Source organism: Hippocampus comes, unplaced genomic scaffold, assembly GCF_001891065.2.
Source record: "Hippocampus comes isolate QL1 unplaced genomic scaffold, H_comes_QL1_v1.1 scaffold104, whole genome shotgun sequence".
Lineage (NCBI taxonomy): Eukaryota > Metazoa > Chordata > Actinopteri > Syngnathiformes > Syngnathidae > Hippocampus > Hippocampus comes.
This window is the reverse complement of record NW_017806072.1, coordinates 5,633,355-5,660,450: the sequence shown is the minus strand read 5'-3', so window position 1 is coordinate 5,660,450 and position 27,096 is coordinate 5,633,355. Positions and strand designations below refer to the sequence as shown.

Below are 27,096 nucleotides of genomic sequence, written 5' to 3'. Positions count from 1 at the left end.
AACCAGTGGACACCGCGCCGCCAATTTCATTCATTAATATTAAAATATTTTTTTTTTGCAATTGTCATTCAGTTTTTTGGTAGGTGATGGTGGATGATTGCTATTTTCATTTTGTACAACAACAGTGTTGGTGATTTCTTCAATAGCTTTTGTGCTTATATGGCGCAGGAAAAGGACCCGGAAAGAAATCTAGTTAAGTACACCGACGACAGAGGACTTGATGTTCTTCTGTTTCGATATGTCACGTGTCTGCCGTCTGGATCCTTGCACTTCAGCGAGGACGTCGATTCTGGACACCTTTCCGCAAACTTGAACTTCTGCCGCTCCTGCCGCTGCTCCTCCTCCCCTTCTCCCCCCTCCCCTTCCCCCCCTGATCCTCCTCCTGCCTCACCACGAACCCATCTGAAGCGGGACACTTTGAGCACACTCAGGTTGTGGGTGGGCGCATCCTGCAGCGGTGTGCTCCCACCGTCAGTACGCCATGTGCGAATACCGGACAGGTGATTCGGTCCGCGGCAGCACTCAACAGCCATTCGCTTGCTCCGGCTTTAGGAGCTGAGCGACAGCCGGGATCGAACGACACAAGTATCCCACACGGAGCAGGTTGAGATGTGTGGAGAGGAGTTCGGATCACGGGAAGGTAAGTTAGGCTGATGTTCGCTGTAGAGTCCGCAGTGGGAAGTTGAAATGTGTTCACCGCACTTCAATGTAAAAGCTGTCCTTTTGTGCTTGCTTTACCTGCATCGCAACGGGAAATCTAAACAAGTCAAATCTACAGAAACGCACGTTCATTGCGAAAAAATGATGAATTATTGTTAGCTTCGTTTAACTTCCTCAAGTGGTCCTGTGGAATATACACGAGCTTAATTGTTTTCTCGCACACTAAATGCAAGGACATTGCATTGACTATTTTAGATCAAACGATCAGATTCATATATATATATATATTTTTTTTACATTTTAACACATTTTGGCAATTGTTTTCTTGTATGATGAATACTTCACCTCACATCTACTTTTATAACAACAAATTCTCAATTGCATGTAGATTTTACAACTACAGTATATCCTAAAAAGGACGTGAGGTTTCATAAGCCACCGCAAGGCAGCCACATCTGCAATCCAAAATTGAATACACTCACTCGGGGATGCTTCCTGGATTTTATTCAAAGTAAATTTTCCTCACGGGATTAATTTCAGCGGTTTATATATTCTCTACAATCTGCGTAGTCCCATTCTCGCCGTCATAAAGCATTTTTTAAACTGTACAGGCAGTGATTTAGGTAACATTGAACATATTTAAATGCTGTGAAAGTGCAGAGGGAATGATGCAATTAACCTGGCATCCATATTATATGCACGTATTTCACTTTGCAATGTACAGTCCACCACACCCCCATCATAATTAATTAATGATTGCTAATTTATCCAGATTTGCAGAAATGATCAACCGTGTAGCCAATTTACATAATAGATCAAGCAGACTACAGAGTTAGGTTGCGGCGGGAACAAGTACAACAAAAGTAATTGCCCTAAATATTAAATTTAGCTCACTTTCTGGAGTACATTTTAAGTTATTTGATACCTTCCATGTCGGCAGCGTGGGTTTAGTTTGCACTCAGTGACAGTGTGAACGTATGATTGGATTCTCGTTTCTGTGTGCCATATGATTGACTGCTGACTAATCCAGGGTAAAAAAAATAAAACAACCCAGAAAGACTGAAGCGCTATTAAACTCCCCCCTCTGCCCCCCCCCCCGCCCCCAAAAAAATGAATGAATACAATATTCCATTGAGCAGCCAGGGCAGAAACGCGTGTGACGCGTTCCCATGTTATGCATCCATTTCTGGTTCTGTCTTCCCATTGATGGTGAACACGCTAAAGAAAAAGTAAATAGACTTGTGGAGATAATCATTGAGATAGTCTTCTGAGATATGCCACAGACTTGTGAGACTGACTTAAGTCCTGTTTAGGTATTACCTCGTTGCTGAAGTTGTCCTTAGTGTGGTCTGAGCTCAGTGATTTCATATTAATCCGGTATTGATGAATGGGTCTCTTCTTAACGTGCTTTCTTGTTTACCATGAGTTTTTCATTCGTTTGGAATTATTTGGTGCAACTTTTCCTGAGTTTCGGTATTGAACGAGTTTAATATTGATGGCATACGATCAAAGCTGTAAATGTCAGTGTGCTGCCAAAACCACCTTCATCAATTAACCTCCCTCAAGAAAATACCAGCATATCCGCAGAGAATTCAAGTTTATGTCTAAATAGTTGATCATGCTCTCTCCTCTCCAGAGGTGGTGATGAAACGGCAACATTGTGTGTGACAGGCCTGATTCATTGCTTTCGCCAAATGTGAGTCGCTCTCCTCGTTCTGAATGAGTTCATGTATCATCACAATCTCCGCTGTGTCCAAGTTTTACATTCGCTGATGTAATCCGAGTACATGAGACTCGACTGTGCCCGACTAAGTAAGCAAGTTTGTGTGACATGCCAAGTTGCAGTGTGTGGATTACACATTCGAACTGCACCCTGTTTAGACATGGAAAACTGTATGTTTACAGTATGTGGCACTTGGACTGCCAATCGATCATACAATGGACTTCAACTGTTCATTTCTTTCAATGTCATTACCGGATCATTGCTACCTTTTCATAAAAGCCCTCCTTCTTTCATGATGGGCACATTGGGAGCATTTATCACTGATGTCCATCACTGATGCTTCAATGAATGAAGGTCACCTTTAAAATCTAGAAGTTGAATCAGTGTTAATGATGAAGATAAATGAAAAAAAATTAAAATTCTGGATGCTTTTACAGCATCTTCATTTTTTTTAAGTTAATTAGCGCAAACTTATGATTTCGTCTTTCCTATTGAATGATAACAATAGTAAAATCCTTATTTGGACACTTCAGCCTAGAAAAAAAATGCCTATTCATATGGAGTTTTTAATGACCACTTTGATTTGCGGCTAGCTACGGAGACGTTGGAAACGATAATGAGAAAATGGAGTTGATAACTATTAGGGCCTTGATACAGGGCGAACCATTCTGGGCAACTGCAATCACTATGTGTGCCAATAAGTTTCAGAGCAATCATACTGCCAAGAAACACATTTTGAGCCTCTGGGTGTGAATTACACCATTAAACCTGAATGTTCTCTTTTCCTCCTGTTCCTTAGTTTTAAATAGTACCCATTATGATCAAACCAGTCAGATGAATGTTCCTTCTTTTTGCCACCGCTTAAGTCCTGTATTGATCATGGTGACAATTTTTTTTCCCAAAAGTCAAGTTCATCACTTATTTTTAAAAACAACACTGCAGACACATTTTTAATTGTCTCTTCATCGTGCGTTTTTTTCTTTGAACTTTTCACACAAACTGTCAATCATATATATATATATATATATATATATATATATATATATATATACATATATATATATATTGCTAAAGGGAAAAAAAGATACTCATGAGTGAGATTTCATAATCAAGTATCAAAATATGATTGACGCCATACTAATTTATAGTCCATTCCTGCCATTTACATATATTATTTACCAATATGTAATTTGAGACATTATTTAAAGCCAACCATCTCGACTCCTCACTGATAATTGTCTCTTACCGTGTCTTTCTGTCTCAGATCCTGCATGATGCTACCACAGGCCCTCACTAATCCTGCCTCGACCTCAGAGGATGCCGATCCCTCCCTGGACACATCAGCAGCACATTTGGCTCCCTGACGTATTTCGCTCATTCTCCACAGTTGTCAGCCACTGATCCATCTAAATGTGCTCTTGCCTCACTCCAAGATTATCCACTGATTTGCTGCTGGCTGCTGTTAAAACAGGGAAGTCCATTTCATCCACTGATGGTAACATCAAAAGTCATTCAAATGTGACAGCAGGTTGCCTGAGACGCTCCCTCCTCCAATTTGGGGGTTTTGCTTCATTAGTTTGAAGCCAGAGGACATTCATCGTCTCCCACTGCAAAGGAGACTCAATGCTGTGCCGGGCTTTGAGGTCAAAGACACCTTGAGGAAGCTAAAGTACAGGCTCTGGCTCGTTTGCTGACCTCTGACCTGGAAAGGACAATAGACCAGGCAGCTCTGTCCTGACTCCCCTCCAACAATAAGCCCGATAAAACCAAAAAAAAAAACCTGTTCATCTTCCTAACTTCAGTTAAGGGGCGTACGTTCCGGATGCTGCCATGCCCATCATCAGCAATGCTAACCACGACTTCAGCAATCTGTCCGTCAGTGACGACAGCAGTCTCGACCGCATCTTCACTGAGATTCCCGAGACTGAGACTATTAAGGTATGAATATTTAGGTGTGACTGTTCCTGTCAAATGTGCCGTAGATCTTCACACAATGATGCACGCGAACAAACCCAGCCAGCATTTACAAATGGAGAGTCTGATTTATAAAAACATTTGAAGGACTCTCAACTGATCAAAACTTTAAAAGATTTAATCTTGGACAGGTTCTGAAGAAAAAATAATCTAAGTGCCATTCACAGAAACTGCATATTGTTCATACCTGTACTTTTCTCCACAGTTTGCAAACTGCTGCAAAATAGCATAGGTATGCCCAAAGTAAAAAGTCTCGCATGGTTCATTTTTATTGGATATCTACATTTATACTAAGTGACACGTTTGTGGGTCATGCCTCTCCATACAGCTTGATTTGAGAAGGTTAGCCCAAAGATCGTAAAGAACAGTGATATCGTAATCTAGCCGACTGTATGTTGTGTCGTTTTGCCACTTGCCACTCTTCTGTCCGAAACACGGCAGGATTTTGTGGCAATAGTTGGACATAAGACATTATTCAAGACCAAATTTGTCTTCGTCTGATCCAGGCACAAGGCTGATACAAACACAACACCCAAGCCAATTACATGTACTGCCGAAGGATATAGAAACTAATAAAAACACATTATTCGGCCAAAAAGGAGAGTAGAATAAAGAAGTATGAGACACAATTACGCATTACTTTTATATTGTGTCCAAAGAATGGAAAGTGTATCGATCCGGAAAGAAAAATAAGTATTTTATTTCCTTACAGATAATTTGCTGCAGAGGCAACCGCCCTCTGCTTTGAATACATTTACTGCAGCAACAATCTCAGTGATCTCTGATTCACCATAAGTCAAATCCACCATCTCCGATAATTAACAGAATAAAGTGATTACTACATACTGTAATCAGTTTGTGAATATCACTGTTGGCTATACATAAATAACAGAAAACATGTATTTAATTACCTGCAATTCAGTGTTTTCTTATTGGAACTGCAAGTGTGTTGTCATAATTATTTCGATATTACCGTTATATCTCTTTTTCTTCTCACATTCTGTGCAGGAGCTTGTCACCTACCAAGTACAGGCACACCCGGCATCTCTTTAAAATTCCAATCGTGCGATCAAAAGTGTAGCAAGCACTTGCCAATGATTGTTTGACTGATGGGTGACAAACGGTGTCACCAGTCAGGTGCCATGGCATATGCTTAGTCTCCTTAAGGGGCTGTTATTGTATTGCATCTCCAATAGCTTCTTATTCCAGGCGCATACAGTACCCATGGATCTGTTTTTCAGATGTAGGAGTTAAGGTATACGAATAAGAAGAAGGTATAAGAGTTGTGTGCTCCACTGGGAAAGTGAATTGAAAAGTAGTATTATTAATGGTTCAGGTACCTGAATGTTTGCAAAGGTGTCTACGTGCGCACATTCGAGCAGTCTGTTGTGCCAATGGCGCATGACAGACCAGCCAGTCATCAAAGCCTTCATGACCTTCATCATCTGGCGCATTCAGCACGCCAGTCTTCTTCCATTATAAAGGTAATTTCAGAGAAAATGGACTGAACGCAAGTGCGAGCAATTCAGTGAGTGAGGAACATTTCAAAAATGTCCAACTTAGACTTTTTTCCAAGAAACTTTGAACAGACGTATTTGTCAATCAAAGCCGTTATGAACATGGTGTATTTTCAAATCTAAAATAATAACTGGTGAGCTCGAGCAACTTTAGTATTCCATGTAGCATGACTCAGAAAACATACCTGAATGGCAACTTCCACATTCCTCTTTGGAAATAATGAAAGCATGACTGAATAAGCGGTTCCAATAATGGATGGATGGATGGATGTTTGTAAATGATACACAATGTCAGTTACAACCATACTTACATCTGCAAATGTTCTAAGATATTGAGTTATAAGAGTCCTGAACTTTTCCACAGGGTGTTTATTACCAAAGGGCTCAGTTCATCCGTCAGCCGGAGGACCTCGTCTCCGTAGACCACCGCTTGCTGGCAGTGATCAACGTTGGGGGGAACCGCTACACCTTCCCTTGGACAACGCTGCAGCAGTTCCCTCTGACTCGACTTGGCCGCTTGTGTGGCTGCAGGTCACCTGAGGACATTGCCAGCGTCTGCGACGACTATGATGAAACGCGGAAGGAATTCTTCTTTGATCGCTCGCCATCCGCCTTCAGGGTTATTCTCAACTTCCTGGCCGCAGGTAAACTTCGCCTGCTGCGGGAGATGTGCATCCTCTCCCTGCACGACGAGCTCACCTACTGGGGCGTGGAGATGGCATACATGGAGCGCTGCTGCAAGAGGAAGATGTACACGCGAATGGAGGAGGTGCACGAGCAAGAACGGCAGGAGGAGGAGCGCAGGCAGAGGAACGCCTTGCAGCGTGTTTCCGTGGAGGAGACGACGTACCGAAAAGTTATGAACTGGCTCAGAGATATGGTGGAGAATCCGCAATCTGGCTTACCGGGGAAGATCTTTGCCTGCCTGTCCGTCATCATGGTAGCGGTGACTGTGGTCAGCTTATGTATCAGCACCATGCCTGACCTCAGAGAGGAGGAGGAGAGGGTAAGTGTGTTACACAACATTAACATGCAGTCAATACCCACTCCTGTGCAACTGTCTCGGGGCATCTTTATATTTATTTCAGGAAAGCTGTCATGACCATATACACGAAAAATGTCACTCCACCAAAGCCTTAACTCGCCGCTTCTCAAATAGTGGGGCAGGCCCCCCTGGGATAGGGTGCAGGGCTGGTGTGATGCTTTTGGGGGTGGGCATTTGACCCTCGGGAACATGCTATATTTTTGCCATACTACAAAATAGTGTAAACGCACATCCACTACAGTAGGTGGCAACGGTGCTTTCTTCGTGAAAGTGTGTGACACCACGATAAACAATGTTCAAGTTATTCAGCAGATTTATATTTCTTTTTTTTTTTTGTTTTCTTTGGTGTTCTGTTTTCTTTAATGTTATCAAGGACTCCATGGTGCAATTATAACAATTGTATCGTCAAATGATGCTATTTATAGTCACAGCGCAGAGTTGGCGGTCCGTGAAACATTTTCTTCTTCCTGGGGAGGCGTAACAGAAAATAACTGAGAAAACACTGCCTCAACTGGAAACAAAAGCTGTGTGTGTGTGTGTGTGTGTGTGTGTGTGTGTGTGTGTGTGTGTGTGTGTGTGTGTGTGTGTGTGTGTGTGTGTGTGTGTGTGTGTGTGCGCATGCGTGTGCCTGTGCACGTGTGATTGAGTCCTAGGCATGACTGTCCTGTGAGCCATAACAGCGTGGATAACGAAGCCTCATGCTCACTGAGGCCTGTCCAGTATCTGTCAGTAAACGCTGGAGAAATAATGAAATGGCTTCACTGTGTCGGGCACAAAAGGAACAAGCACGCATGCAAATGTGCACATTAGCAGAGCCATCAAGTCCCATAAAAAGCAACTCATAAACACTTGTGCGCCCACAAATAGCATTGAACTTGTCCAGTTTGTTGTATTACTTTAAGTCCCTTGATTCGATTGAAATTTTGCATTGACAAGCCCACTTTGTAATGAAGTTGGGCCATTATGTAAAACTTGAATGAAAACAGAATACAATAATTTGCAAATAATCTTCAATTTATATTCAATTAAATACACTACAATGATGAGATGTTTAATGTTCAAACTGGAAACCTTTTTTTGGAGGGGCGGGGGCTGACTGAGAATATTAATTGTGCAATCTCTGTAGGTGGAATTCTTTCCCAGTCTTGTTTGATGTCCAACTTCAATTGCTGAAATTCCGGGGGTCTCCGTTGTTGGATTACACGCTTCATAATGCATCATACATTTTCAATGGGAGAAAGGTCTCAACTGCAAGTCAACCAGTCTGGCACTCGCACTCTTTTATTGTGAAGCCATGCTATTGTAACATGTGCAGAACACGGCTTGGCATTGTCTTGCTGAAATAAGATGACACATTCCTGAAAAAGATATTGCTTGGATGGCAGCATGTGTTGCTCCAAAATGCCTTCAGTAAAATGTTCAACAGAAAAAAAAATCAGGAAGAAAACCCCGACCGACCGACCACGGCATTCTACTTGCTGTCGGCAGAGGTGACCGTAAGCTTTAGTTTCGTGTCACAATTACAAGCACGTAAAAGGAAATATTGACCACAAAAGTGTGTTTTGAGCCAAGTCGACTCACTCGCTGCTCCAAGAAGAAGCAATTGAACCAATAATGAAGTGCGCGGACGCACGCACGTTCATGTGGCGTAGGCACGCCGAACCAAAGTGTGGCGTATTTCAAATAAACGACCAATCGCCTCAGTGCAACTCCCGTAATAAGATTAAATTGTGCAAGCTAACACCTCTGGATGGACACATCAAACAGATTTTCAGCAGTTCCCCGTCTTTGACGTGCTAGCTCTGGTGTCTTTGAACCAGCTTCAACATTCAGCATTGCCATGAAGTCTTAGTCAGGACAAACAACATGCCCAATGGCTATAATGAGCCCAAGAACATGTTAAAGTACTGTTAGAACCGAGATGGCTGGTCCCCCGTAATGCATGCACTCTAAGAGAGTATTAGCTTGCTACTCCTAAATATTGTATGAACAGCGAATGATGGTTAACAATCAGCGATAGGGTATAGCATCTTCCGCGAATAAGCATTTATGGCGGCACTGCTTGAGCCAGGGACTTGGATGTAAGAAAACATTGCACGACAATGGACACAAAAACATTCCTTGAAAATTAGTTTCACTACCAGATATTTTAATTGTTATATTTCATCTGCATAATTGTGTTTTGTTGTGGTATCTTTGATCTATTTAAAAAATAATCTCATTTGATTAATTAAAAAAAAATTTATATCTATAATCAATACCCACTGATATGATTTTTTTATATCGTGAAATACTTTTCAGCCATGTCGCCCGGCCGTTAAGCATTAATGAAAGAACCAACACCATCAGATCATGTGATGTGACATCAGCGCTCTATTCTCACCACGGAATTTTCCCACAGGAAATTATTAAACAAATACCCAGTATTTAAAAAAAAAAAAGTACATCATGACTGACCCTTGAGCAAACATAGAAGGCAGACAAACGGGCTCAATAATGTCTCCATCGAAATTAAAACTCAGATGTTTGACGATCGAAGTGTATCTACAGGTACATGCCGGACACCGGCTCCAAAGTTGTAGACAGCACAGATTTTAGTGTGGGCAAACACATAACGCCACCGGGCTGAGAACAGCAGTGTGTGATGCGGGAGAATTTAAAGAGGCTGCAGAGGACCTTATTATACAAAAGGCCTGAAAATAAGAATTGTGAGTGTGCTACCAGGACGAGATCAGTGGCTGGTCAGAAAAAACAAATCAGAAGCTCAGACAAAAGATTGGAACATCCCCATAAGTCTGATTGTAGGGATACTGAGAACCTTTGCATGATAGTGTCGGCATGATGAAATGACTCTGCATGAATTTGCAAAGAGGATAATAACAGAGGGGAGTGATGCATTGTGTTCGATTCTTTTTTTGTAAACACGCTGAAAAGCTGATAAAGAGACAAGCAGGACATGCTTCCTGAAAAATATTGTGTTTACACTTCCATTATCAAAATGACATTCTGTTGAGAGGAACTGTGGGTGTTCCGTTTGTGGCCGTCTCATGCAAACACAGCAGAAGTAAGACAGTGGAATGCCAGTTTTTAGGAAAGTGACACCGTTCCACACATTGGCTTTTCTGTGACTTAAATATGTTCGTAAACAGCACCTAGTTATCTATCTTCCTGCTTTTTTGACATTCACCAGCCACTGAGGTCACTGTTCAAGTGAAGCCTGGTGGTCGCAGTGAGAGTCATCTTTAATTCAAATGGTCCATCTCTGCGCTACTCACTGCTGGAGAGGTGCCAAAATGCCCTCATCGGCTCATCATTCACCTGCCTGAGTCGGTTTCTGTGAAGGAGTGCAAAGGGAAGGATATAAATTAAGTCGAAGATGTCGGAAGAGGAGAGTGAAAATGGGATCGGCCCGAGAGAATTAAACAGTAAACTATATGAACTAAGAATGGAGCTTTCAAAAGATAATAAAAGGTAGAAGAAAGAATGAACTTTTTGCCCTTGTTGCTGTATAGCCTTGCGCTTGCTTATCTTCAGCTCGTCCCTTCAATCACTCAGTGATATCAGAGTTTCACGAGCAGCTCGATACGTAAGCCCTTTGGTCCATCCCCTGTCTGCCTTTTCTCATCAGCCCTCTTGATGTAAAATCTCTATAGCCTTTGCAATGGATTATTTGGATTTTGCCGAGTTGCCAACATTCTGTTGGGAAGCAGAGCGCTTCCCTGATGTGCTCTAGAAAGGCAAATAAATGTATGAAACATTGATAGCTGTCAGAAGACCAAAACACTGCACGGAAAGTGATCATCTAATCAAAGTCTGAAAGAAGGAAGGACGGCACGGTGGTTGACTGGTCAGCACATCTGCCTTACAGTGCAGCGTTCGATTCCAGCTCCGGCCTTACTGTGTGGAGATTGCATGTTCTCCCTGTGCCTGCGTGGGTTTTCTCCGGGTACTCCGGTTTCCTCCCACATTCCAAAACATGCATGGAAGGTTAATGGAGCACTCGTAATTGTCCCTAGGTGTGAGTGGGAGCGCGAATGGTTGTTCGTCTATGTGCGCCCTGCGATTGGTTGGCAACCAGTTCAGGGTGTCTCCCGCCTATTGCCCAAAGACAGCTCGGATAGGCTCCTGCACGCCCGCAACCCTCGCGAGGATAAGCGGATTAGAAAATGGATGGATGGATCGATGGATGGATGGATGGATGGGGTGGATAGCCTGAGGATGATGTTTTGGCGGTCTGCAATTTGGTCTGTTTCCAGGTAACTAATTATAGCAGTGAAGTTCTGAAATGTCCTTATATGTAATGTACCTTAATGGCTCCAAAAAAATACATTCCTCCTCCATGTATCTGAATATTAAACATGAAACGGCAAACATGGCTCATGCCATTTTCTACACACACACACACACACACACACACACACACACACACACACACACACACACACACACACACATACAGTCGAACCACATTTCAACGTACCCCGTTGATGTTTTTTACGTTCAAATTTTCCGAAGTCCCGCTTCCAAGTAATTCATTTTCCATTTGCCAATTTTGCTTGTGACCTTGGAACAAGGTCAACACTTTACCCACAACAGACCCAGATGGAGAGACCTGGTTGCTATGGTTGGCTCGACGCGCCATGAAGTGCAAGAGGACTAAAGAAAGAAAGAAAGAGACAATTTTGCTTACAACATAGACCTTTGCAAGGTAAATGCTGAATGGCCAGCTTGGAGAATAGTTTGAGCAGTTCAAACAAAAATTGTAAACTAAAGGTAAAATTCGATTAGTTGCAGAATGAAAAGATATCTTCTGCCATTGCACCACAGTCGAACACAGACGGGGGTTATAGGGTATTTTTGTCAGAAGAAAAATCAAAAGGGCAGCTGTCGCCAAAAGCTCCTTCTCCTTCTGCACCGACAGTTGTCCGTCTGAAGGTTATATCAGTATTCACAAAGAATATACTTTTCAGTCTAGCTCATAAAAATTCATAGTTCTGTAGAAGAATACTACCACAAATGCAAGTTTTAAAAGTTCGTAAGCTTTCCCATACGTTTTAAATTGGGATAAAGGTCATTGTACTCATACCTCGTGCTGTGTTCGGCTTGAGCCATTTTAGTACTATTTTATTGTTATTTCTGCTTGCTTCATTGCCCATTGACCATTTGAGGACCAAAAAGTAGTTGATTCCTGGCTCCATTCTGTTTTTCCTAATGAATGTGTCTGGATGTGTATAATATCTGGATAGCAATTAAATTTATGAAGTGCAGTCGAACCTCTTGCAGTCACTGGCGCTATTCATCAGAACAATATGTTGCGAACAGATTGTCCCCATGAGGAATATATATATATATATGTATATATATCTGTATATATATATATATATATACATATATATATATATATATATTCCTTTTTTATTTTTTTAATCACAGCGAAACATTAATATAATGTGCATGTCCTTGATTGAAGCTACGCTTGACATAACTCCTCTGTGTGTCAATACTTTATGTACCGGTACATTGTGTATGAACACAAAACTTCTTCTCTAAATGGTGTGTGCGTGTGTGCGTGTGTGCGTGTGCGTGTGTGTGTGTGTGTGTGTGTGTGTGTGTGTGTGTGTGTGTGTGTGTGTGTGTGTGATGCTAACATTGATGCTGAAGTTTATTTCGAACATGCAGTCATAAAACAAAACAAATCTACAACATGAATATTCCAAATGAAAGCAACATGTACTGCTAGTCTGAAAATTAGAGTAGGAAGAAGATGAATGTATTTAGATCCTACTTCTTGCTTCACATGACCAAAGACAAATAATGATGTTTTAAAAATTGCAGACCAAAATTCATATACTGCATGTATACATACCCAAAATAAATAGACATCACGTGTAAACTTTGCACGTATAAACATTTATTAGATAGCAGTGTTACTGCTGGGTTACCTGTCAATGACCCCAATAATCTCTTGCGGTAAAATCTCAGACAGGATGTCTACAGTAGATTGGAAAGAGTGTGGAAGTTCAACCTGAAGTCACACATGAATAACCTACTTCAGTGTGGTGATGGTCTGATGTTTTTTGCACATATTTCTTACCGTTGCACATCAGGTGAGATACTCATCTGAATTGTCATTCTGCTCCTGCATTTTGCTCTAATTCACGTCTTTAACATTCTGACCCAGCGACGGTGTCTTTTTCGACAGTCCAATCAAATTTGCACTCGTTTTGTAAATCGGTCATCTTCAGGCCTGGAAAGTCATTGAAGTGGCCGTTTATGTCCTTAATGCTGTAAAGTGAAGTTGGATTTGCTGTTCAGTAATTGCGCTCCAGAGACTCAATCTCAAGTCCATACAGCGCAAAGGAGGGAAGAGGTTGATAAGGAGAAAAACGAGATAGGTGGGCATCTGCAGGAGCGATGTTGAGGTCAGTCTTGGTAAGGTGAACATTTAACATTTTGGAGGAGCCATATTGATTTGTTAACTAAGACGTTGGTCATTCGACTTTTGTCCATGTACTGGAATGTTCATTAATTGTGATGGATTGAAAGAGGAATTTAAGGAAGACCAGGGGCTGCAAATCAATCCGTGAACAGGGAAATAAATAAATAATGTTGTAAAAAGAGGCGCCGACATCAAACCACCCATGAAAGCCTCCTTTCTTTTCTTCTTCATTTGCCTGATGGCTCAGGGAAGCTGTTAAAATGTTAAACACTGTCTGGCGGTGACGACACCGTTAAAAGGAGATGCGACAGACCGCATGTGCCCTATACTGTCCATGGATTGTTGTTCAAAGTGGAATGATTTCGCTCCAAACGTGTTCAGGGGGGAATTCAACACAAGAAAGTAGATTAAATAGAATTAAAAGTGCATTCGCAAATGAGTGAAGACTGGAAATGAATGGTGGTGGAGACTTTAACACGTCGGCCTCGCAGCCATAGGTCCTGCAATCAAATCTCGCTGTGTAGAATTTGTGTGTTCTTTCTTTCTGCGCTGACATGGATTTTTGACCACATTCCAAAAACATGCGAGACTGCAAAGGGGTAAGCGATCCGAATAATGGAGGGATAGATGGATGTCCATACAGAATGTGCCCTGCGATTGACCAGTAAACCCGTCCATCGCGCATATGACTGCCTCTTGCCCACAGTCAGTGGAGAGCTCCAGCTCACGCACGGCCCTGATGAGGACAATAAGTGCAAAAGAAAATGGATGGATGGAATTAAATGCACGTCAATTTAGAATGAAACATCCCGAAGACTTGGAAGAAAGCGAAAAGGAATGAATCATTTAATTGCTAATTACACTTTAGATGATAGCCTGGATGTTGTGAGTCCCTCGAAATGTTCTTGATTTTGCACTGGATGCTAGCATCTCAACACAAGGAAGGGCAAAGGTGGCAGTTTGAAACAAGCAAAAGGCTGCAAGACGTTAAGAACAAATATAGGTGTGAGCAGAGTAATAGTTTATTGGTCGTTAGCAATTCTGTGTTCTGCAAAATAGAGTAAACTATTTGGATGCATCCAGTAGAAGCAGCGATTCAGTTTCAGCTTGTTTGTATGACATCAGCTATTGAGCTGAATCCATGCATTCAATTGGCTGTCGACGACGCGCCCCCGAAGAAGATGACCTCGGTCCAAAAATAGTGGTGAAGAATGGTAAGAATTTGTTTTTAAAAAAAGCACCGAAAAAAACTATTAAAAAAAAAAAAGAATGGTAATAGCGATGACGGAAGCGTGGTTAAAGTAACAATGATGGAAGTATGGTTAAAGTAACGATAACAATAGCGACAGTTACGGAGTGGCCAACGGTCCTAAAATAGCGTGACAAACTGTATTTTAGAGATGACGAAATTGCGGTTAAAATGATGACGGAATGACAGACTGACAATGACAGATTTGAAATCATGAAATCAAGACGGACTGATGATGACAAACAGGTGGCCCAGCTGCTGGTGAATGACGAATTACGGACCGCCAGCAACGTTTACTGATGTGCCCACCCCTGCAGTTTGAGTATGAAACTTAAATGATTCATTGCAATCACTTTCCTCAAACCATTTGAGTTGAACTAACTCGTCAAGGTTTATGGCAAAATAGATCTTCTCGTAAATGTCTTTCTGCTCTACAAAGTCAGATTGTGCAGCCCGAGTGCACAAAATGAAGAAGCTTTCCGATAATCTTGATGTGCCACTTGTTTATTTTCCCGTCCTCATAATTGTCTTCATTAGCGCGATAAGTGATGAGTTCCACTTGGATTGTTCAGAAAAGACTGATGTGAGCAGACTGCAAGTCACGGATACAAAATATGACACGAGGCGCATTGTGGCAGCTTGAAGAGAAGACAGACGGCTGAGATGAGAAACGTATGGGCAGTCGCTGAGGCATGAGCAGTCGCAATAATTTACAGTCAGACTAACCCGACCTTTCTCTTGCCGCAGATTGTATCGTGATCAAATCCGAGTCAGTGAAGTGATGTTTGTGTGTATACGAGCACATATGTGAATGCGTGTGCGTGTCACTTTTTGAAGTGTTGCGTAACTGCTAAACAAATGTTTTAAAACTCTCCCACATCCTCTTTAGTATCTGAAAATATTTGTGTGAAGGAATACTAATATCCCAGACCGTATCAAAGATCAAACATTACATCGACATATGCAGTAATGTGAATACTAATGGAGTTCGCTGTGTGTTTGAGGATGTATAACTGTGTTTGACAGAATCAGTGTGCAGCAGATTTCATGCCTATTATAGCCTATCTGGTTCAGGGCTGTATTCTTTCCGTCCGTTGCTGCATGCCTGCCAAGTGGGATTATGGGAGAGAACAGCAAAGTATGAGGTGTTTATCTTGTCTGTGCCAGAAAAAGGGTTGGACAGCTAACACAGTCCATACGTACAACACAATGCAGTGGAGATTCTTAGATCTGAGTGTTATACAGAAAACGAAGGTGTTTGGTAGCTGTTTATATTTGTTTCTTTGGTTTTGTACACTCTGAACTTGATATGACCCTGACAGACTTTGTATTTTTGTCAATTTTGTAATTAACGTGAAGTCTCTCGTCAGCCACAGAAATAAATGAGGGTGATGGTTTTTTTTAACATCACATTTTAAGATAAAATAGAGAAAATTCATGTCGATACTAACATTGACCCAAAGTTCAAGGAAACTAAGAAAAAGGGTTGTCTGAGTCAGCGTTTCTTCGAGTACATTTTAGAAGGTTCTCAATGGAAAAAATAATTCAATCATGCACATTGTTTGGAAAATGTTAATTATCTTATACAATATATCACAAATGTGCTCCATTCAGGTTATGATATTGCCGTAGCAAGTTTTGCTCATATGAATAAAAATACATTTATGACCGCAAAGTGAAGAGCCATTGTACATTCATTTATTTGTTTGCTTTGGTTCGAACCAGAAATTAATTATTGTAGTTAAACAAGCACTGGAGAATTGTGCTTTCCTTATTAAATGTATAGTACAGTACACAACAATACAACAATAAGTATTGTCGAACTGCTGTTGGTTGGGGCGCAGCACAAATTAACAAGGAGGTGCAATTTTCCCAAGGGTGAAATTAAGATCCTAATCACAGTTGACTTCCATAGTGTTTTAAATACAAAAGCAGCTTTGTATGCAAGTATCGAGCCATTCACCTGAGGACCTTTTTTTTTTTTTTTTACATTGTGAGGTGGAACGGAGCCTGAGTTCGCACACTACACGCACTTTACAGTTCTGAAGTTGGAGTTTGAATCCCAGATTTAGCCTCTTTGTGTGGAATTTGCATTTTGTCCCCGTGCTTGCACTAGTTTGTGGGATTGTTGGGTTAATCGAAGATTGTAAATTGTTCCTCACTTCACCAGCAACCACTAACGAGAGAGAGAAAATGGATGGATGAATGTCATTCAGAACGGCGCACACCTTCCACTGTGCATGTTGTGCGTACTTGCAGCTATCAGGTTACTAGAGGACAGCCCGCAGCTGACGGATAGAGATGTCATATAATACAAGCCCTTTAATAACCCATGACACATGGACAGAGGACCTCTTCTTCTTTCTTTTTGACATAGTTATTTTTTCCTCACCATTTGATTGACTTTGACCCAAGTGCAAGATGCGTATAGCGGCCTGCAGCAGCACGTTCAGTGAAGTATGGTCAAGGTCCGCCGCAAGGTAAAAGTGATTGATGGCCTAAATATTTTGTTCCTGTTCCTGTTCCCAACCTTTGAACATGGAGGGAATACAGAATTATGATTCATTTTCTTTATTTTTGTTTATGGACCAAAGTATTGAAGCGGAATCAGGGAGAGAGAGAGAATAGAATGCACTGAGGCAGATGCTGGACAGTATTTTTCTCAACCAAGTGTCTACATTTTCTTGTACTGCAGGGGTTTTCCTGGCTCAAACTGAGGCAGTAAATTCAATGGGCTCACTTTCTTTTACAGAAAATATACTTTACTTTGAGTTACAATAAGAATATGACTATTAAGTTAAAGCATTAGTTTATTAAAATTTGCATCGGTGAATGATGATCTCATTGCTTGTGTGTTGGGGCCACTTTTGTTTCAGACACTCATAGATTATTATGAAGCAGGCTTCAAGCGCTCTTTGGTCCATGTTCACCTGTGCTGCAATATCACACTGCAGTGTCCTCCATTAAAAAAAATAAATAAATAAATCTTAAACTAGCGATCCAAACTATATTATTTTAGTTTTTGTGACTTTATTAGTTGAGTGTTTTTAGGTACTACCATCTTTAATGAACTTCTCCGTCTCTTCTGCTGCTTTGCGAATGGCCGTCACATCATGTCGTTTTAATGTGTCCAGCCTGTAGTTGGTTGATGGCTGCCTCAAAAGGGAGGCAGCAATTGCCTGCTGTGTTAGGGCACTGTGCCTGCCTTCTTCAGTATACCTGAGCCAGGTAAATTCATTTAGCCACTGCTTGTCAAAGCCACTGGCTTGTGTGATTTTAAGACGATATGGAAAGAAGAATAAAAATCATCTTTCAATCACATACACGTTGACTTTGCGTGATGCTCCTAATTGGAAACAGATTTATGTAGCCTCACCTCGCTAACTCGTCCTGGAAACTTTATTTTAATAAACACCACCTGCTTGGATGCAAAGAAACAGGCAATAATTACCTAGTTTTTGAAATCCACTAGGGAAAATCAGGACTCCAATATCACTGACTAACTCAGGAAAAAATATGATTTGATCTATTCCTTCTTCGGGAGTTGATTCAGGTTTTTCCTGTGCAGTTGTGTATATAGCGCCTCTATAGTGGTACAACACTGTAACTGCAGTTTAAATATGTCACTGCCACAGAGGGACATCAATCGCTCAATCAGCACAGCTGGAGCTTGAGAGATTGGGTTATTGTATTTTCTCATTCCCTTTAAAATTGACACACAAGTAACATGCAGTCGTTGACATGGTGGAAGGAGCTGATTTGCGAGAATCCAAACTGGAGATTGACACTCCCAAAGTATGATGAGATGGTGAATTAAAATTTGTCCAGGTCGCTCACAGTTTTTTGAAATGGGCTGTTGGAGACTGGCCTTCACACCAGTGGTATGTGCCCGTGCGTGCCCCCCCCCCCCCCCACCCCCACACCCACCCCAACCCCCCCCCCCCACCACCACCACCACCACCAAATTCCGATGCTGATTGTATTTCTCCAATGATTCGGAGGATCTGATGCACCACATTGTCACATTTATGTATGAAATACGATAACATCCATTTGCTTGCCACATCCCTCTTCCAACACACCTGACTCAAATGATCACGGTCACTTTCATGTTCCTGTAGAGCTTGCTGATGAGCTCATATTTCAAATCATGGGTGTTGGAGGAGGAGAAATGTCTAAAACGTGCAGAACCAAAAAAAACAGAAAATAAATGCAGATTAGCTGCAAAAAATACGCTTGTACAGTACTTATTATTATCAGAGCATCAGTTTTAAATATCGCTTTTGTGGACACTTAGACAAATTCACAATGGATACATTATTCATGCACTCACACATTCACGCACTGGTGGTGGCAAACAGCGTTCTGTAGCCACAGCTGCCCTGGGCCAGGCTGATGGAAGCGTGACTGCCTCTCTGCGCTTACGGCCACTCCATCCACCACCAGTTTGAGTGACACTCGAGGCAAGGTTGCTGAAGTGTCTTGCCCAAGGACAAGACGACACATGACTTGGACAGAGAAGCAATCGAACAGCCAAGCCTTCGGTTACTGAACAAGCCACTCTACCTACAGAGCCACGGCCACCAATTGTTGTTGGAAAAAGATCCATAAGTAATTAAATCCACAGCAAATGATTTGCTTGGTTGGAAGAGAAATAGCATTGCCTTCCTGAGGGCAGCCGAGGTGGTAGCCAGGGTGGAAGGGATCTGCAGCATGTTCCCTTAGTTCTTCCTCACCTTGGTGTCAGACACGTCACTGATTGACAGCTGCCACTGTCCAGTCAGTCTCTCTGCTGCGTGTATGATTGAAGATGTAAGAAGGATTTCAATTGAGGATCCGTAGAACCTGCGCCAAGAGTTAGATGTGATATCATGCAGTAGTAAAGTTTCGTCGACTTTCAGCTACTAATTTGGCAGCTGTGCAGGGCGCCTGAGTACACCAGAACGCCCACCATGTCACAGAGTGGTCTGCCGAATTCCCAAACAGGCAAAACAAGCCTTGAACCGGCACGGAAATCACGTGGGCCAGTTTTTACGCTTGAGCACAACTGCGCGGTCTCTGCATATAGAGCCCATCTTCGCTCTGATTTAGAATCTTCACTTAACTATGTGAGAGGAATCCATGCAAGCACGGGCAGCTTATACAAACTCCACATAGAATTGTCAGACCCAAAATTCAAACCCTAATCTCTGTCTCTGCTGCAGAATGTGCTCACCACGCGTTTCAGATAAGAGTCGCTCAGCCTTTGGAGAGGTTTGCTTATCTCTGAGTACCTTTTTAATTTCTGGCTATTGTTATCATCACCCATTCACTGTCTATCTTTTCGGAATAATGTGGCTGGCACAAATAGCGGGAGTTGTCAAAGGCGACACACACCATAGAGCTGTGTAAAAACACATCAATAAGTCAAAGCGATTGAAGCTTGTTCTTGTCTGACAAGAAAAAGACATATTTACTCTTTAGACCCTGTGCGCACATTGTGGGTCGCTTTGATGAGGTAGTGTTGGGGGAAGAGCGGCCTCCTCTCCCCCGCGTGTTCGTTGAATTTCGGATGAGGAGAATGTTGGTAATCCAAATAAAGGCTGGAGTTGATGAACAGTTCCTTCGAAGCTTTTAATAACAGAATATTCCGGGCACCCACGAATTACAGACAATGGCTGCGCGTCACGAGTGCGAAGCAGTAAGAGCTTCACATTATTTTTATACCATCAGAAGGGCGATACCGAGACACAAAGTGTGATATCATAACTTTTGTTTCTCCTCAACCGATTCTCAGCTTGGCGCATTCCAAAGTTTGTGCGTCTTCAGTAGGGAGTATTCCAATTCTAGGTGATGATTGTTACAAGGACGCCAAGCTACACTGCGGGCATGGGAAAGTTATACAGCATGACGAAATATGAGCAGAATATAGACTTCAGTAGCCACTTGCAACTCCAATTATGAAGTGATGGTCCTCCATCCGGGTGGATGGCAGTGACCAAGAATTCTTACAAAAGTCAATGTTCAATGCAACAAGACAGTCGGCAGCTGTCATAAAATGTTTCACCGTGTGTGTGTGTGTGTGTGTGTGTGTGTGTGTGTGTGTGTGTGTGTGTGCGTGTGTGTGTGTGTGTGTGTGTGTGTTTTCTGACTCAAAACCCAGCACAAATTAGATCTCTTTCAGCATCTTGACTAATTTCTATTGACCCAGAGTACCACTGAAAGACAGATGTTTAGGACAGCGGCATACTACATTTCATCACTTCTAGCTGACTGACCATCTGTGCGGCTGTTAGCACCCACGCCCACATCAACGAAGAACACTGAAAATCATCATATTTTCCCAACTGCCAAGTTTTTCATCCAATTACATGTGAACTACAGCAAAGGCAAACAGCAGCCGGTCCACTGTTTACACTGTAATCACCTCGGGCTTTATCAATGACCATGTGAACTGGATTTTTTTTATATGCTCTACGCATTTGTCAGAATTGTTCTGATATCTACTGTGTCTACGGTACCTAAAAACAGGCCCGAGGGATTATTTCCCCACTTCAACTCTACGGTACAGACTTAACAGTTGGATTTCGCTGCTACTTTGCTGAGTGCACAAGAACAGCCCGTTCTCATGAAAAGTGATGCTTGCCCAAAATGCACAACCTTAAAAGCATTTTTGAGCCACCCATTAGAATTGTGAATACAATGCAATATAACACGTATTTTTGTTACGTTAATAACAAAGTTGAAAATGTATGGGAATGTATTGTGATTATGTTTTCTAGCATCGCAAATCATATTGCAAGCTTCTAATGTTCACCCGGCACTCTCTGTGTAGCTCTCTGGCATTAAATGACGCGTTGAGCATTGACGGCAGCTGCTCAGAACGTTTCCACCAATTAATGTTAATCATGAGAGAAATTAAATGTAGCCATACGTGCATCTGTTGCACACTTTATGTGTGAGTATCAAGTCTGTTCCTGTCATATTACATTGATATTACATCAAAACTCCTTCGAGGCAAAATATCCATTAACCCATCAATTTTCCATACTGGGTGTGCTTTTCTGGCTTACAGCTGGAAGGCTGGAACCCATTGCAATTGACTCACAGCAGAGGGTGGACGATATATCCAGTCAGTCACGGGGGACCTTTGCAAACCATACAAAAATCAGATGGCAGCATATCCACCCTTCTCCCACATCTCCAAAACATGAAGTCTGTAAAATCTCCATCAGTTTGAAAGACGAGTCCAGGGTGTACCACCGTTCATGTGCTCCAACTACTGCACCTGCAATCTTAGTAAGAAGAAGCAGGATAGAAAATGGATAGCACTGACAGAGAAAATCTGTAATCAAGAATAAGCGGTTTCCCACGAATCATGCTGCTTGTGTCCAACCACACACACACACACACACACACACACACACACACACACACACACACACACACACACACACACACACACCTTGATTGTGTTAATTTGACAATGAGATATTTATTTATTTATTTGTTTATTTTAAATCTCAATGAAATGATCTTTCAAAAGCCCGTTTGGGTCATCTGCTGTGTTTGGGCTAAAATGAGTTGTCACAAAGTTTCGCAGAGTCGTGCAGAGGAGATAAAGTCAGCGAGGCCCTGTGATTGTTTGCAGAGACAGAAGTAGAAATCCTGTAGCTGTAACAAATGGCCTTTCATACCAGGGGTGGGAACAGTGTTGCAGAGCCCTAATGGGACTAATGTCAGCACACAAGACGGAGAAAGCAAAGAGGAGAGAAATAAATGAGAGGTAGAAAGTGCACAGGAGAGACAAAATATGGGAGCCGAGGGCACAAAGTGATTGATGCAGGAATGGCAGCCCTGAATTCCCACAGTGCTTTAACGGCTGGATGTCACACAGAGGCAGTGTGAGGAATGCTGGCTTGTTTGAGGAGGAGGAGGACAGGTGTAGAAGATGATATTTAGTTACATTTACCACAAGGCTATTCTCAGATAGAATCGTCCCATAATTATATTTGTCCTTTCTTTCCATAAACGTCTGCTTGAAGCCTCTAGAGAAATCATGATATATTTAGGTGATGACATTAGAAATCCAATTTTCATTTTCTGGGCTACAGTTGTGGTATTTCAAGATGAATCATATTTTGTCACTATATATGGAAATGAAAGAGATTAAAGAGAATAGCCCATGGTACCATTACCAATAATTTACCCCTGATTCTACAGTATTCAGGTGCGCTATTTTTCCTAATATTGGTTCCAAAATGAAAATCAGCTGACAAGCGCTCTTTTATTTCATTCCAAAGGTCATCGATGGGGTTAGGTTCTCATGTTTGGCCACACCAGCCTCACCTACCCATGGCTTCGTACCTTGGCAGAAGGTCATGCTGCTTTCAGACTGTTCCCACTAAGTTGGAGGAATAGAATCGTCAGTAGTGATGTCTTTGCATTTGTTCAATTAAGGAGTGCATTGACCCATCCAGCCATTTTCCTTTCTTCCCTTTCCTGCTCACACAAGGCAAACAAGCACAAAAGTGTAGGGCATCCTTATTTTAACCCATCTGGAGGCAAGTGAGTGGAAGAAGGATGAGGCATGCAGGATGCTGACGGGGCAGTTTCCAGCTCGATCAGAACATTCCCATAAAACCTCCTAATGCTACTCACCCAAGAACCGAATGGAAGGATGACCGTGCCTGAGCAGCTAATAGAAATAATTTGCTGTGCTGACAAAAACAGCAAAACACTTGTTGGCAGCTAAATAATAGCAGTGTGAACAAAGTGAGGCTGCGCTGCGCCTCACACGGCAGTTATAAAATGCTCAAAGTCACATTAGTTAAAGGGATTCAGTGGGGAAGGAAGTGATAAATGAGAGCCACAGGAATGGGACACGTGTGTGTGTGTCATGCATAGCGAAACAACGGAGGGAGTTGTCTTTCACTCGGGGGAACTGAAACGAATGAAGACGAAAAGGAGAAAGGGTGAGCCACATCTGGGACGGCCGGCAAATGACAGATGAGAGAGCGGGAGTCCGCAGAGGGTGATGAAGGAAGAACCAGAATGAATAATGAGGAGGAGGAAATGAGAGGAAGAGGCTTGCACGGTGAGGGAAGAGTAATGGAATAGGATGGAAAGACGTGACTCACACATTGAGAAACTGATGAAGGCCAAATCATGTCTTGCGTTTTTTTGTCATTTGAAGCATGTCATTCAGATTTGAATGCAGAAGCTAGAAAATGGAAAACATGCGCACTATGGAAAAACCCAGATACCGTACCTGCCTTGTGGGCTTCTGCTGATGAGTCAGCTGCTCATTGAATCCCGATTGGGAGGAAATTTCTCCTGTCATTGCAAGATAACACCCAGACAATCTTTAAACTGAACTTAATTCCGTTCGCCACTTGCAGGGCAGTCACTTTGACAACAAAGATAAGATAAGCTTGTGGGCTTGACTGAAACACATTATAATGATGAAAATACACACTAATTATGGGTAATGTTTATTTTCTGCGGCTGAATTTGGTGGAGTAACATGGTGGTTGTAAAACGGTGTTATTGCAAAGCTCCACTCATCATTTAAAGAGGTTCAGCAAGTCCCTCCAATTCGCCACCCAATTTCTCAAAAGCTACTCGAAAAATACGTAATTGATCGTGTCACATTTCTGTCTATCGATCCAGTGCGGCTGTAGTAGTTTGTGTTTCCACCTTCTGATTGATTAAGTATACTAAAAAGTGATCGTTTGATCTGAGGGTTGAGTTTGATTCTCCCTCCATCTCACTCTCTTCGTGTTTCTTTCTCCCCGTCAAAACGTCTGTCCTCCTCAGGGCGAGTGCTCCTCCAAGTGCTTCAACATGTTCATCATCGAGACGGTGTGTGTGGCCTGGTTCTCGCTGGAGTTCATCCTGCGCTTCATTCAGGCTCGCAGCAAGTTAGACTTCCTCCGTGGGCCGCTCAACATCATCGACGCCATGGCCATTTTGCCTTACTATGTGTCTTTGGTGGTAAAGGAAGAGGACCCGAACCTGGACAGCGATCGGCCAGGGGGAGGCAAAGGCTACTTGGACAAGCTGGGTCTGGTGCTGAGGATCTTGCGGGCGTTGAGGATTCTTTACGTGATGCGACTGGCTCGCCACTCTCTTGGCCTGCAGACGCTCGGACTGACGGTGAGGCGCAGCACTCGTGAGTTTGGCCTGCTCTTGCTTTTCCTCTGCGTGGCAGTCACCCTGTTCTCACCACTGGTCCACCTGGCTGAAAGTGAGCTCACGGGCCCTCACGACTTTAGCAGCATCCCCGCCTCCTATTGGTGGGCTATCATCTCCATGACAACAGTGGGCTATGGCGACATGGTGCCTCGATCCATCCCCGGGCAGGTTGTCGCCCTGAGCAGCATCCTGAGTGGGATCCTGATCATGGCCTTCCCTGCGACCTCCATCTTCCACATGTTCTCCCGTTCCTACCAAGAACTCAAGATGGAGCACGACCGTTTGTTCAAAGAGGAGTGCGCCGCCGCTGCAGCTGCCGCCGCCTCCACAAACGCCACTGGGGAGCTGCAGGATCCAGGGATGGATGGAGGAGAAGGTGGTGATGTGAAACTAGAGGACTCGGCTGCTATTGGACTAGTGTTCCATCTGGATAAGGATAGTATGCATTCTCTGGAGTCACTGGCTCTCTTAAGGAAAGGAGATGACGCTGCAGCAAATAATTACAGCCTCCCAGCAGCAGCTTTTTAAATGAACATTTCTTGCTATCAATCCAAACCTTCCAATCTCCACGATACGTTAAAAGAAAAAAAAAAGTCTCTTATCGCCCAAAAGGTCTCCCTTTCCATCTTAAATGCATTAAAAATAAGGAGATTACATCTGCTGCATTTATTTCGCTCTTCAGGTATCTGACGCGAGACCCGAGAGCGCATTTATGTGTTTGTGCGTGCATGCTACGCTGACGCCGACTGAAAGACCTTTTAAAACCCTTTAAACCCAATGACACAGGTTGTCTGATCCAAAGCCTTTGCTGCAATATTAGTGACTCTTTGCTTCCATGAACATGCAATATCAATCCAGAGGTAGTTTTTTTTTTCTTCCGCTGTGAAAATACCTTGTAACTCATAAGTGTAATGCTTACTAACCTAAAGTGTCATTCTATCAAATGACTCATATTCTCACTGCACACATCAGTAGACATACATGCAAATCTTATCCACCATAAAACAGTAGTAGTGTAAGTAGTATTACAGTGCTACAAACAAAAATAAACATTATTCAATGAATACCTTTCTGACATGCTCAGCCTCAACGATTGTATGTAAAAGCCGGATTTTTCGAAATGCAGAGGAACATCCAAAGTCAAGCACACCAAAAGTGGTGAAATTCGGAAACGAAATTGGAAAAAAACAAGAAAAAAAAATCAAGAAAAAATTCAAATCAATGTCGCCCGTTATGTCGTCTGAGATGAAACAAGTAACTGGATGTGCTCCCTTTGGTTCTGAGATGCCGATTGCCATGTAATCCGATTTGGTTACTGCATGTATGTCTCACCATTTCTTGTATGTTCAGCCCTTTCATGCAACCTGTAACCTGATAACATGATAAACTGTCCACTGTACTGACCGCTATCCCTGAAAGGGTTAAATACAAATTCTGATGAAGTGCGCACGAGTGAGAACATATGAGTTTGAATGACGAGGCATAGGCTCAACATAAATCAAACAAGTTACAGCTAGAGAGGAAGGAACAAATGAAGGCATGCTTTTTGTGAGCGACTAGTAGAGAATGAGCGCTAACAACCATGAAATGTACTTTGCAACGCTCCAAATAAAAGCTCTTGCAATAATCAGAGGCAAATCCAATTTTTGCATTTGTTGGTGTCTCAAGTGTAAGAGCCAGTGATTTGCAGAGTCACACTGCTGAACATCTCTGAGAAGAAGGGAGAGACAGCAACTCCATCCATCCTCGCAAATAAATGTTAGACACACAATCCCCATCTGTTTGTTGGCACATGCATAAATACACCGAAGATGGATGAGTGCCATGTCTGCAAATCTCTTGGCTGTAGATCACAACACTATAATGTGACTGGGTAACATCTCCAAGTTTGATAAACGCACACTCTATTTTTCTAAGAAGCGTCGTAAGGTCCCCCAATCGAAGCACACGAGGACATGCCAGATGTGAGCATAATCTAGATTAAAGTTCGGATTACGGGACCGATAGCCAAACTGCCAGAAACTCAAAGCTAACCCATAGTTGTTGTACTAGATATCTTTTTCTCTCCACGGATTACTAGTGATTGGTTTCCTTTGACCATATGGTGTCCCAATTCATTTCAGTGGGATTTATGGTTTATGTGACCTACTGAAGCAACATATGGTTTGGAGTATATTTGAATTGGGTAATCCTGTTTTACACAAGCAGGTGTGATGGATTATACGTGATATAAAACCATTATCCAATTGGATAGTCAATATCTGAAAGCATATCAGTGAAAGGCTTTCAAGGTGTCGCGGCTTGAGTTTTTAA

General features: G+C 42.4%; 1 protein-coding gene across 2 annotated transcripts; it reads left to right on the top strand.

Annotated features, from left to right (window-relative positions):
- The first annotated feature begins 82 nt into the window (after positions 1–82).
- Positions 83–26,410, top strand: kcng4a (potassium voltage-gated channel, subfamily G, member 4a). Of its 2 annotated transcripts, XM_019894273.1 has the most exons (5): positions 83–640; positions 2,297–2,356; positions 3,648–4,321; positions 6,239–6,880; positions 24,406–26,410. In XM_019894273.1, exons 3-5 carry the CDS (start codon positions 4,214–4,216, stop codon positions 25,309–25,311), a joined length of 1,656 nt encoding a protein of 551 aa, XP_019749832.1. In that variant the 5' UTR covers positions 83–640; positions 2,297–2,356; positions 3,648–4,213; the 3' UTR covers positions 25,312–26,410. The 2 variants fall into 2 exon arrangements, with proteins under 2 accessions (XP_019749832.1, XP_019749831.1); XM_019894272.1 differs by lacking the exon at positions 2,297–2,356.
- Positions 26,411–27,096: the final 686 nt, after the last annotated feature.